Source organism: Dromaius novaehollandiae, chromosome W (assembly GCF_036370855.1).
Source record: "Dromaius novaehollandiae isolate bDroNov1 chromosome W, bDroNov1.hap1, whole genome shotgun sequence".
NCBI classification, from domain to species: Eukaryota; Metazoa; Chordata; class Aves; order Casuariiformes; family Dromaiidae; genus Dromaius; species Dromaius novaehollandiae.
In genome coordinates, this window is record NC_088130.1 from 58,538,103 (window position 1) to 58,550,839 (window position 12,737).

At 40.3% G+C, this 12,737-nt stretch overlaps 1 protein-coding gene and 1 non-coding gene across 4 annotated transcripts in view; both read left to right on the plus strand.

Moving 5' to 3' along the window:
* Positions 1-1,164: 1,164 nt before the first annotated feature.
* The window catches only part of LOC135323426 (zinc finger RNA-binding protein), a 41,084-nt gene continuing 29,511 nt past the window's right edge, over positions 1,165-12,737 (plus strand). For 2 of the 3 annotated variants that reach the window (XM_064500623.1, XM_064500624.1), the window contains exons 1-2: positions 1,166-1,372; positions 1,688-1,772. In XM_064500623.1, coding sequence (XP_064356693.1) covers positions 1,336-1,372; positions 1,688-1,772 — 122 coding nt within the window. In that variant the 5' untranslated portion in view covers positions 1,166-1,335. Of the gene's footprint in view, positions 1,373-1,687; positions 1,773-12,737 lie in introns of all 3 variants that reach the window. The other variant, XM_064500625.1, reaches the window with a different exon arrangement.
* On the plus strand, positions 12,355-12,491 carry LOC112982196 (small nucleolar RNA SNORA66). The gene has a single exon (XR_003258921.1). It is a non-coding gene; the product is annotated as a small nucleolar RNA SNORA66 (small nucleolar RNA).

Sequence of the window (12,737 nt, forward strand, 5' to 3'; positions counted from 1 at the left end):
ACGTCATATGTGTCTGTAATAATGTAAAGTTCGAGTGAGAAATGGCTTTCCTTTTCTTACTTGCTTTACAAACAAAAACATCTTTGTTGAAGCCTTACTGCCTAAGAAGACTGCTAGTACTTTGGGATAAGGGAAGGCTGTGCTTTCATAAGAATTGTGGAAGATCCCAAGTTAGGGATGTTTTCGAATAGTTGCGATTTATTTGCAAAAGCACTTGCTGAAAAACAAGTATTTTTGATACTACTTTTGAATGAATCCAGAAGCGAGTGTTTTATGAGTCTTGATTAGTATAAGCGCACTTCATAATGTTCATGGAGTACACAAATGAGATGAACATATTTAAGGACTTTCTATAAGTGCCCCCTGCATGCGTTCATGTGTACAGTATGAAGGCAGGAGCCTTTGCACAATTAATTTGTGCACATGTAGCAACTGCGGTATCTTGGGGGCAAGTCAGACTTGATGGGCACGTACTTTAGTTGGATGACAGTTATGTCGCTCTTTGCATGTGCTGTTGCAGTGATACACCTGAGGGTTCAAGTGAATCCAAGAAACTTGTTGAGAATTTATGCAAGTCCTAGGTCTTGCCATGAGCTCTGCACACGCGTGCTTACTGCACATGCTGCCTTCTCACTCTGTGATCTGGCAAGGATGATGCCTAGGTATTTGTTGTGCATGTCAAGCTTGGGTGGGAAAGCCAGTAAGTACTGACACGTGCAGTATGTGCATGGGACAGACGCCAGTATATGGCAAGGGTGGCGGTGACCTAGTTGGCCTCTCGTCCCGGGCTGGTTTAGCCAACCTCCTTCAGTGTGTTGTGCGTTTGTGTGCAAGAGTGAGAAATCAACCCTGTATTTGCGATGTAAGTATACGTATGTGGGTGTGGGGGGGGGACTATGGTGCAAAACGCGGGTAAGACGGGGAGGAAAGCAAGGCAGGGGGGCAGCGCACGGAGGCCTCTTCAGAGGGCCGCGCTCCTCCACGCCTGGGCGCCGCAGAGAAAAACTACCTCTCCCAAGAGCCTTTGCACATCCCGCGCATGCGTGCGCCCGAGACTCGCGCCCTCCCGAGGGCGGGAGCGCCTCGCGCGGCTCCAAGCGCCCTCTCCTGCAGGCGGAGGGAGGGGCCCCGTCACGGGCCGGACTACAACTCCCGGCGGCCCCTCGCACATCTCGCGCGTGCGCACGGCGCCGGCCTGGCAGCACTCCGCCGTTGTCGCCGTAGGTGGGTGGGTGGGGGGAAGGGAGCGAGCGCGGCGGTGAGGAGGAGGAGGAGGAGGGAGGGGGGGGTGAGAGTTGAGAGTTCAGCCGCCGCTGTCGCTGCCAGCTCGGACTCATGATTCCCATATGCCCGGTAGTTTCGTTCACCTATGGTAAGTAACGGCGCTTCGCGTGTTTGTGTGCGCGCGGGGGGGTGGGGGGCGGCCCTGAGGCGGCGGCGAAGGGGGGAGGGGATGCGGCCCGCGCGCGGGGCGGGGGAAGGGGAGCGGGCGGCAGGGGAGGGAGGGGGGGGGTCCTGCGGCGCCGTGTCTGACCTGGCGCTCGCGCGCTCTTTCTGTCCGTCTGTCCCCGTGTTTTCCTCCCCCTCCTTCCCTCTCCTCCGCCTCCTCCTCCCCCCTCCTCCTGCCGGGCCTCCTGTCATGGCCCCGACCGCCGCTGCCGCCGCCTCTCGGTTATCGTCGCCACAGTGCCCAGCCGGCTGGGAGAAGATGCCAAAATGGCCACCGGCAACTACTTTGGATTCACCCATAGCGGGGCTGCTGCCCAGTATAGGTAACGGCCGCGACCCCTCCCTGCCCTGCCCTGCCCTTCCCCTCCCTCTGTCCGGGCTCGCAGCCCGCGCCCCCCCTCACCTTGGCCCCGTGTCCCGGACCGGGATCTCCCCGCCCCCTTGGGGGGACAGTGCCTGCCACCGCGCCCCGTGCGGGAGCCTCTTCTGCACCCCGCTGTTCCGGGATGCTTTGCCGGGGACCCCTGTGCTCGTCTGCCCCGCCTGCGGGTGTGTTTGCTTGTGCTCCCGGTACGGGCCTGCCTGTATCCCCTGTGGTGTCAGGGCGGGGAGGTGGAGCTGGGCTCCACGGAGGAGGAGGAGAATCAGCGGCAGCATCAGGTCCCAAGGCCCTTAAATTAAAATGGCCACTTGCAGCCTACATCACCGGCGAGTTACCGTCTCCCACCCCCGGGCCCTTCTCCAGCTCCAGGGAAGATGGGGCTTGCTCCCCAAGCCTTCGCCCCCGCTCCAGTCAGTGTGGGAGGATGCAGTCATTGTTAGCATAAGCTTAAAATTACACCTACCCAACCTCTGGGAGATTGGGTGGATAAGGGGAAAGCAAAAGCACCAGAAAATTCAGGGGACTTTGTCATTCCACTGAAGTGATGTTAGAATTAATGTTCTATGTAGGAAGCTAGATCAGATACTGCTAAGGCCCAACACCTCTTAAAAAGATTCCCTACTCGGATATCTAAGACCAGGGGCAGGTCTTACAATGGAGTTCAGGGACCTGTAACTGTGCAGCTTGTATAGATATAGTGCCTTAGTCTTTGTGTGTGAAAGATTGTGTATCGGTGTTAAAAATCAGTGCCATCTGTTATTTTACTTTTTGTGAATGCAAGTTACTAGATTTGGCAAAAAATAGGTATCGCCAGGAAAATTTTTACATATTTGGCTTGTATTGGAGTAGCATCTTGAAGCTTACATTTGAATCTATATTATTTGTTTCATAAATCTGTAATAAAGACCATCCTTGGCTCCTAAGTCTTGGTTAATGTAAAAACCAGAAAAATAAAGCAAATGTATGAGAGTTTATTCACAAACAAATGCAAATATATGCTGCTGTTAACTACATAATCAAACTTGCCTAACTTAAGTAATTTAAGGAAGAAACAGTTTTATAGAGGTCTTGGAGTGACTCCCAGGATTGTGCTTGCATTCTTTCTTGGAAATGGACTTAAAGTACATTATTTTCATTTACTCGCAATATTTAATAGTTAAAGTGGAAAATCAAACTTAACTCGATCTTCTAGTTCTTTTAAGATGAGGTGCTGACAGTATGTTTATGTTTTACTTGACAAATACAGTGGAATTTGGAATTGGGTCATCACTGGGGATGGAAGAGATTCTAACTAGCAAAGACTGTTTTCTTTGTTTCTCTGGGGGCAGGTTTTATAAGAAATAAGATCTTTAGGGGAATAATAAATTACAGAGATGCATATGTCTGCAGCTGAGATATGGAGATTAATTTTCAAAAATTATTATTGCTTTTAATTTGGAAGTAGGAAGTCTATAGACTTAAGAACGTGAAAAAGCTCATGTAAAACAACTCATGTAAATTTCCTTTTGAGTTGTTATGTAAAAACTTATAATTGCAATAATGTGTTCTTGAGAAAATGGAAAAACTGATCAAAAGAAGTTTTTTCCTTTCCTGTCACAAGTGCAAGATACTGTTCAGTTTATATATTAGTGAAAGACTCTGTGTCCTCTAAATGATTTGTATATTTACCGGGTCTCAAGTGAAGAGGCACAGCAATCGTTAAAGCGCTCCTTTCATAAAATACGAAAGGCCTCAGTATTTTGAGCCAAAAATAAAGGAATCACTTGGAATGTCTCACACTCATGATAAAATTTTAAGAACCGCAGTTAAAATGAATAGCGGAAAAGGGAGCTTACCTTCTTAAAAACAGACTTGGCGGGTCCACGTTACCTTATTTACTGAGTGCCACAAAGTGTATATTCCACTCCCATGTATTTGAGGAAGAGATGGTGGAGGCAGGGGAAGATAATAAAAGATTTAATATTACAGTAAGCAGTGTAAGATTGTTTACAGCGTTTAAAGCACCACAGTTTATAGAAGAATAAAATTCTTGCTTTATTAGAAACCAGGAACACAGAGGATGATCCATCCACATCAGTGGATGTTTATGTCCTAAATATTAGGTACATGGGCCTCATAAATCTACAAAATTTTATAGTTTTGATGTATGCTATCTAGAAGTCCTAATGCTCTAGTTTTTATAGTAAGTAGCAAAATTGGCGGATCTTTAGGTTGCAACTTTAAAGGAATCTCATTCATTGCTCCCTTATATATAGAATCCTGTTGGTTTCAGCATGTCTAAGAGTGCAAAAATCTGTGTGGAATTCTTTTTAGGATATAGGCCTTTCTTGGACTATCTCAAAGTATGAAACTGTTAAATATTCAGTTGAAGACTTGCAGAGGAAAATAGCTTCTTATCAGAAGGAAGAGAGTCTAAATAGTTTATGAGAGATGATTTCAAGGAGGAGAGTCTGCTCTACCAATTAAATGAGGTTTGAAAGGAGTTTGTGGTAATGTTTTTCCCTATTTAATTCTGGACTTATAGGAGACCAGTATAAACCCTGTGAGAATTTCAGTTTCTCAAACTGACAGTATTCTGATTTGCATTAAAAGCAGTGAAGACACCACATTTTAGAACTATTGGATTCATGGAAATCAACAATTAAAAAGACAGTGAAGCCGTTACTACAATAGAAATCACTTCACATCTTGCTGTGTATCTAGTTTACCTATGGCCATTGTGGACCACTTAAATATTCACAGGTTCTTCATATGAAGAATAAATTAAAATTTCTCCAATGAGTATAGTCTTAACATTAAATACTGAGATTTGAAGTAGGTATGAAGGCCAGATTGGCAGTTGCTCAAATGTTAGATCTTGGATTTGGAAAATTCACCAGTAGGGTGGGCAGGAGTTGGTAACGTATTTACTGTTTTAACTGTAAGCACTGTAGTTCCATGGACTGACTAGATAAGTAAGAAAGGAAGCAGATGTCCCTTTTATTGGTTCATAAATACTAGTTTTCGTATAGCACATTTGAAAACTTACCTCACTTCATATTTAATCAAAGGCAGCAAAAGAGCTAAGTGCCCTTTAAATCTATGAATAATGGATTAGAAGCATTCTTGCTCCTTTTGGTGCTGTCACAGCATAAAATTTCCTGCTGCCCATTTATACAAAATTCTTTATGGGAACTACGGAGTAGTGATATTATGACTTAATGAAAGAAGCGTTAGATCATGCAAATACTGATAAAGGCAATTTCTCCAAGTACTGCGTTACCTTTGCAGTTTGTACTTTTTGCTAATGGTGGTATTAGGATGTCAGGTTACAGACTTGCATGCAATGTTAAGCTCCTCTGTTACTTAGTTAACTATATTAATCCATTTGTTTAGGATTTCCAAATAAATGTGGAATTTGGTGATAGCAGTCCATTTTCGGTGGGTGGGTGCATGCATACTATAGACCACCTGAGCCACACTGGGTCTGTATTCAGTTTGAAATGAACAGCCTGATTTTTGGAATGTCTTTCATGTGTAAAAACATTAGTATTTTTAATTCATTGCTGGGGAGAGACATAGTTATGCTTTTATTTTAATGTCTGATTGAAATGTGGGGATGCTGGTGGAGAGATGGGTGTATTGAGAACGGTTTCAACAGAGAAGCGAGTTTTTGCCCACAGATGTGGTGGTCTCGTTTAATCAACCTTGTGCTAAGGTTTTGGTTTCTGTTAAGATGATAAAAATAACTGAGTTTCTTCTTAGTGAGTCACTTCTAATGAGACAGGTTACAGACTGCAGATTCTTGGGTAGTTAGAACTGATTTGGTAACTTTGAATTACAGTATGTGTGAGCTCAATTAGCATGAATATTAATCCAGTGTCATGAGCCTTTCCAGATGAAAGCAATTGTAGGTGTTCAGGTCCAGAGCAGATCCTGATGCCTGTGAGTTTAGGATAAGATGCAGTCTTTAGTCAGCTGTGTGAAAGTAAACTGTTGCTATTATAGCTAGTTTGGCATTCAAACACAATGCAAGATGTTGCAGGATATTAAAGGCTATGGTACAAATCAGCAAGGGGAGGTGAAATGCTGTGGATGGATGGGTTTGCCAATGAGAGAAGGTTGGGCAGGTTTTTGTTTTTGTTTTTTCTTACATGCTAGTACTTCTAACTAGCTTTACTTTAGTCTTACCAGTATCTGCCCCAATTACCTGTTCTTCAACCAGATCATGATTCCAAAAGCTTTCAACCTTTGAGATGTTAGGGGTGTAATCCACGCAGGCCTACTAGCTCAGGTTTAAAGTATCGCTAAACATAATTCAGACTTATACTGGTGGACAACAGGAAGATAGGGACAACACTGAGAAGGAGTTATGGCTTATTCTGAAGTGAAGATGTACTACTAGACTTGAACTTACGTTAGGAAAAACATATTTATTTATCTTATGTTGGTGTGTTATAAACACCCCACTCTGAAATGCCTGGAGAATTAATTTATTCATGGTATTATTATAGGTTAAACCTACCCATATCATATTGTAAAAACTCCAGATGCTTTCTTTCCATGAATTTTATGGCACTGCTATCTTGAGTTGCGTCCTATTTTAAAGGTATATATCTTTAACAGAAGGGACTTCAGTTAATATGGGAGAGCTGCATGGTGCTGCTTCTCCTTTGTTCAATCTATGCTGGTGTTAAGTGCCATCTTAAACGTGCTGGTCTACCTTAATATACGCAAGAAGGCTCCAATAAGCTATTGCTGTTTATACAGAGATTTTGATAGATTTATTTTCAAAACAGTGAGATGCCACTCTCAAATGAGATGCCAGCATTAGAGAGGAGGTAAGGAGCTCTGGGTTTGTTAACATGGGCTCTATGCCAGTGTTGCAGCAAACTAATCACAGGGAGCCAGAGGGAGGTGGTAACCAGGGAGGAAAGGTGCCTCAGTAATCGGAGTAGCCTCTGTCACTTTTAGGAGGGAAGTCTGCAAAATGATTTTAATTTGCAACAGGCTCACATCTTAAGGACCAAGCATTTGGGGAAACTTTTCTGTTAGAAGTATAAAGTCCTTTGTACTTGTATCATCAAAATAAACTGATGCTTGTAGGCTTACCTCTGTGATACTGAATTATGTGTGATGTTTTGTCTGTTACTTAAATGGAACAATGGCAGGGTAAAGGGTAGTTGCATTATTGGGACCTAGAAAAGCTAAGTAGTGGCTTATGGCAGGAAAAACAGACTGTTTTAGGAACTGAATACAATTTTCCATGCTAGCGAAGTTTCCTTCCATTTATAGAGATCTTGCTAATTTTAGCAATTTTTCTAAACAGGGAAAATGTTAATAATTAGTGGTTTTTCAGGCAGATGTTACATCTCATTTGTCTTGAGCTATCCTTGTGAACATGGCTATTAACTAGATTGTTTAACGAAAGCTGTGTTTTGATACAGAAAAGGGACAGCAGTATAGACAGTGAGATGACCATTGTGTGTAACTGAGTAGAGGGAGGTCGATACAGAGCATCTGTAGCACCACTGCTTTAAACACTTGTAGTTGTATTGTGATGTACAGGAGGTGTCATGTGAGGGAAATGTTGCACAATTTGATTGGATTTAAATCAGGTAGTGAGAATAAATGCGAAGATTAAAAAACAGTAAGGATGTATTGAAAACATGAGGATATTCATCTCTGAGATGAGTAATTACTAGTATATGTTGCTAGTATATCCAATTGCAATCAGTATTTTTTTTGTTTTGTAATGGAACGATACAAGGAAGTTTTGAGAAACAGGAAAGAGGAAGGGAAGCTTAAAATTGCGACAAGGGACTTTTCTTTTTCAGGCCAAGTATAATTAGGCCATAGCATATGTTAAATATATGACTTATGTTATAAATATGAACTGCTAAAATTTAACAGGATGCAAGAGAGGATTGCACATGCATTTACCTTCAGATCTCCCTTGGGCATCCCAGTGAATTGCATTATGAAAAATGTTCTGTTCACAAAATTATTATAATAGAAATTGATAATTTTCAGTATAGTTCTAATAAGATGTATTGTCAGTACTTCTTACACATTTTGGAGAGTTAGGTCATACTTGTTTAAATCTTCATATTCCAGTAAGAAATGCTGCAAAATTGTATTTTTAAATAGAGCTTTGCTATTCTGCTACTAATAGAATAACCTATGAAACTCTGAGAAATGCTGCAGTTCTCTCTTCCCAAATATGTTTTCTGTAATACTGAAATGATCAAATGTTCTTAGAAGTTTGATTCCAACCGATAGGCTTGATTAGTCTTTTTTTTTTTTTTCTAGTTCAAGATACTTGTGCATGTTACAAATGAATTGTGTGTGTGTAGCTTAAATTCCTTGCTAAACTATCCTAAAATTCACTTCTTTGCCTGAAAGAACCTGGAAGAAACGTATTTTAGGAGTTGTGATTTCTGAGGAAGGTGGTAGTTTGGTTAGAGATAAAATTGGTTTTAATCCTGATCCTAGCTATAGATCAAAATAGTACTCTTCAGAAAATTAATTTTTTTTTTTTAAAAAGGTCCTTTGCCTCTAGTAAGAGTTTTTGGCACTCTAAAGGCAGCTGGACTAGCAGCAGCGTTAAAGTCTTTGTGTTAGTTTTAAATAGACATGTGCTGGAGCTCCGTGATTTTTGTATGTTTTGGGTTTATGTGCCCATGAATTGTACTTTTTTTTTTTAATTATATCAGTTGGTGTGATGAAAAGCAAGGCTTATATGCAACTTTTATGCTACATTTGGATGCTGTATAAATACCTTTTACATGCTATGTATCCTTATGGAAATAGACTGCATTTTTCTGGAAGCGGATTCCTGCGGTGGTAATTGCTACAGGTACCTTATTAAGTTTCTCAATGCATGTCCTACTCCACAAATATGCTAACTATGGGAAATAAAATATCTTACAGTCTCAAGTCACTTGAAGTTATTACATAGCAAAATAGATATCATTATGTCAGTTTTGCATTCTCTTGATTTTGTTAACTTTAAATAAAGCTTTCTGCCTTCAATTATTTTTTTTAACAAATAAAGTCTCAACACTTTATTACTAGAAAACGCCAACAGCTGGAGATAACAGAGGAAAACAGGAGACCTCTAGAGGAGTATCCATTATTTGTTTCTCTAATAATAAGTGCTCTTTATTCCCTGTAATCCTTGGGCTGATAGGTCTGAATTTCCCACAACTTATCAGTGTTAGTATGTAAAAGTAACTAATATACTGGATCTAATAATTATAATACAAGTTTGCTTCTAAGCCCTATTTTATGAAAAAATGTTTCTCATCCACAAACCTATTTTATTTAGCTATTTAAATTGGACAAACGTGTATTTTAGGAAATGGAGAACAAAGATTTGCCAGGTGGACACCAATACTTCAATAACTGCTGTTGATCAGCAGCTTATGCATCCTAGCCAACTTCTGACTTAAAATAATTTTAAGCATTCTGCCAGCTTATTTCATTTTTGGAGTCCATCAAAAGTATTTCAAAATATAGTCGTATATATCAAAGTACATCAGAAACACTGCTGCAGTTTCCTTGGCAGAGATCTCTTTGTGCAGTTCAGAAGAGGCTTTTAATTGCTTCTCGAATATTCTGTTTTTTGAAAAGGGAAGTAAAAATTTCCAACAGAAATAATGCAATTAATCTGGTTCTTCCAGTAACTAATTGGGGGATGTGGAGGGATAGTGCTCACTTCCAGGTGAGGTTACCTAACACCTTCTGTTTTGAGAGCTTGTTCTTAGGATATGTTTTTTTGTTGCTTTTTATATGCACCTTAGCCAAATGTAAGCATTCAGAACAGCTGGAATTCTCCAGGCTAAATATCTGCCTAGAATTATACTTTTTTGTTGTTGTTTACACTATGCTAAAACACTGCCACTGCCCTTGCAGCGTAGAACTGGGCAGGAAGATCTTCATAGCTTCTTCATGAGAATCACAATTCTGAATGTACACAGCAATATTAAACGTTGACACAGTAAAAGTAGCTAAGGTCTTAGTCTTATGTTTGGGTTGTGAAGTATCAGCGCAAAATACCCACCTGTTCTGGGAATGCTTGCTTTTATGTCGTCAAAGGAGTTTCATAACCCAGAAAGCTACAAGGACAAGGCTAGTTTTGCTATATTCTTTGCTCTGGGATGAATTTTCCAACATTGGCCCAATACATCCCTCCAGCCTACAGAAAATCAGGTTGACAAGGGATTGGAAGTTAGAGTGGAGAAACACGCACACAATCACAGCTCACTGCAGTCAGTCTTATCTAGGAGGTTTAATAGTATAACAGTATTCAATAATATGTGGCACTCTTCCTGATATTAATGCATCAGAAAGATTCAGTTAGTGTTTTCCATCGTTATTATCAGTAGAACCTAGTATAGGTGTTTTTCAAAGATCTCAGTCATATACTCTACAAAAAATACTTTTCTCATGCACTGTATGAGCTTCCTTAGGTAGGATGTGGAAGACGAGCAAGCTAGGTATACACCAGGATGTAAAATGATTAAATAGCAGCAATGCTATTTGAGAGGCAGAAGCAAAGAATATGGAGAAATAGGGATGTGCATGTTAGCAGTTTAGGGCAAGTGGGGAGAGACTAAATAAATCAGCTAAGAGGCTGGACTAAGATGTGTGACTAAAACAGACATTTATGGAACCTGGAGCAGAACACTTGGGGGCCACCCACAGAGCTGGCTGTGGCTGGCATAATTAAAAACACAGTGAAATAGAAATACAAACCAGAAGATGAGTATTGGAGTGTGTGTGCTGTGAGTATTGGAGAGTGTGTGCCCTTCCTGAAAAATAAAGAAAAGTACGTGTGGTGGGGAAGCACTCTTACTATTATGGTAAGCTTAAAAAAAAAAAAAAAAGGAAAGAAAGAAAGGGGCTGTGTCATGAATAAAATGTATTGTATTTGAATCAAAATCACTGGCAGAGGAGTTATTACTAGAGCAATACAGCAGGAGTACAATTTGAAACTGCACAGTCCCTCACCATTGATGTCTTAAAAAGAGTGGTGCTTATTTTAATTTTGTTCTGACAATCAGTTAAAACACTGTAAGAATTGTAATGTGAAGTTACCTTGAATTGAGTGGTCACAAACTGGGTTGACTTTAAGCAAATAAATGTTGATCTAGAATTCATTTACCTTTGAAATTGTAGGTTTAATGAACTAAAGAAAAAGTCTTCACAGTGAGAGTGCTCAAACAGTGAGATAGGGTGTGTAGAGAGGCTGTGGAATATCCATTCTTGGAGATACTAAGAACCTGACTAGGGAAAGCCCTGAGAAATCTAATCTAACTTCGAAGTTAACTGTGCTTTGTGCATGGGATTAGACCAGATGACCTCCAAAGGCCCGTTTCAACCTAACTGATTCTGTGGTTTTAAGTCCTGCCTAGTTAGTGAAGCCAGCTGGACTGAGCGGACTTTCATATGAAGAGAACTAGAATTCCTTGAACTACAAGATGCTAATAAGGATATTAGAATTCCTTTTGGGGAAAAGAAGAATTGACCTGCAAAGAAAAACTGATGAAGTTATCAGGTCAATGAGTTCTTCTGTGCCCGCTATGCTGCAGTAATTGTCCTTTGCCTGTTGTTAGCCCATAGAACGTTCAGAGTAATTTGGTTCAACTTTTGTCCACTGTGTTGGGGGATTAAGCTAAACTGAATTGCTTTCTTTGTTGTGATGAAGAACACACACATGGACTGTTAGCATAGCTCAGCTGACATACTGTAATTCATTGTTGCTCTGATAACTTGATCATGTGCCTAGTCTTTTGTAGTTTCATTTATTTGGACTAAGTTGAAATACTTAAAGTGGTGTAGTATGGAAGAAATTAAGGTAGAAATTAGTAGAAGAATTGTAGAGAAACAGCTGGCTAGAAGTGGTTAATAGAATTAGAAGAGTATTTATCAGATGGGAAAAAATACCAGAGGAGTTCCCTAGGGATTGGTCTTGAGTCTTCCTTAATACTTTCCTTAGTACGTCGTGTCATGATATTTGATGCAAAGGAAGTATTGTCAGTACAGAGGTAACTTTACAATAAGACTGCTCTGAGGAAGCTAGAATGGAGAGAAAGCGGTGTCTGTAGGGGGGCAGGTAGCACAGCTGAAACTTCACGTGAAAAGGTGCATATAGTTCTTGCCATCCATGTTCAAGAAAGAGTAATACATAGTACTAGAATGGGTAGAAAGATGGACTGCAAGAAAGAGGAATAGGGAACCTGACGAAATAGACTGGGCAGAGATAAGTTGATATCAGCAAATGTAATGAGGCACAAAACACCAAACAAGGATAAGAACTTGTAACTTAGATAATAAAGTTGGTGCAAAAATGTATTGATATAAAATAGTTACATGAAAGTATCTAGTTGTCTTAATGATGGAAATTTTTTGGTGAAACCATGGGGAGAAAAAAGAACCTCATAAATGTAGAAAAGATTGTTGTATGTATTTCTGTAACATAATGAGCAATTCTTCTAAAAAGTGAGAAGCAATCAACTTAGAATATTTTTCATACAATGTTGCAAACTCGATCACTAGCTCTGCATGATGTTGCAGAAGCAAGGGGAACAGGTTTGCTAAAGTAAACATGGTAATAGAACTGTATTAGCCTTAGAAATCAAATGATTGGGGCTGCTAATTCTATACCATGATAAGGAAGTTTGATGCAAAATAGCTCAGAAGAAATGAAACTGTCTGTAAGAGAATCTTGTTATAGTCCTGGTGATAATGATCACAGTCTCATTACAATACTAAATACTGGAAACTGCTGGGTAGCTTTAATGATACATTCTGGAAACAAAAGCATTTTCTTTCATGTACTGACTGGTATTGCTACCACATAGTGTGTGAGCACTGTAGTATGTTTTGTAATACTTTATTATGGTTTCATGAAACTTGAAGA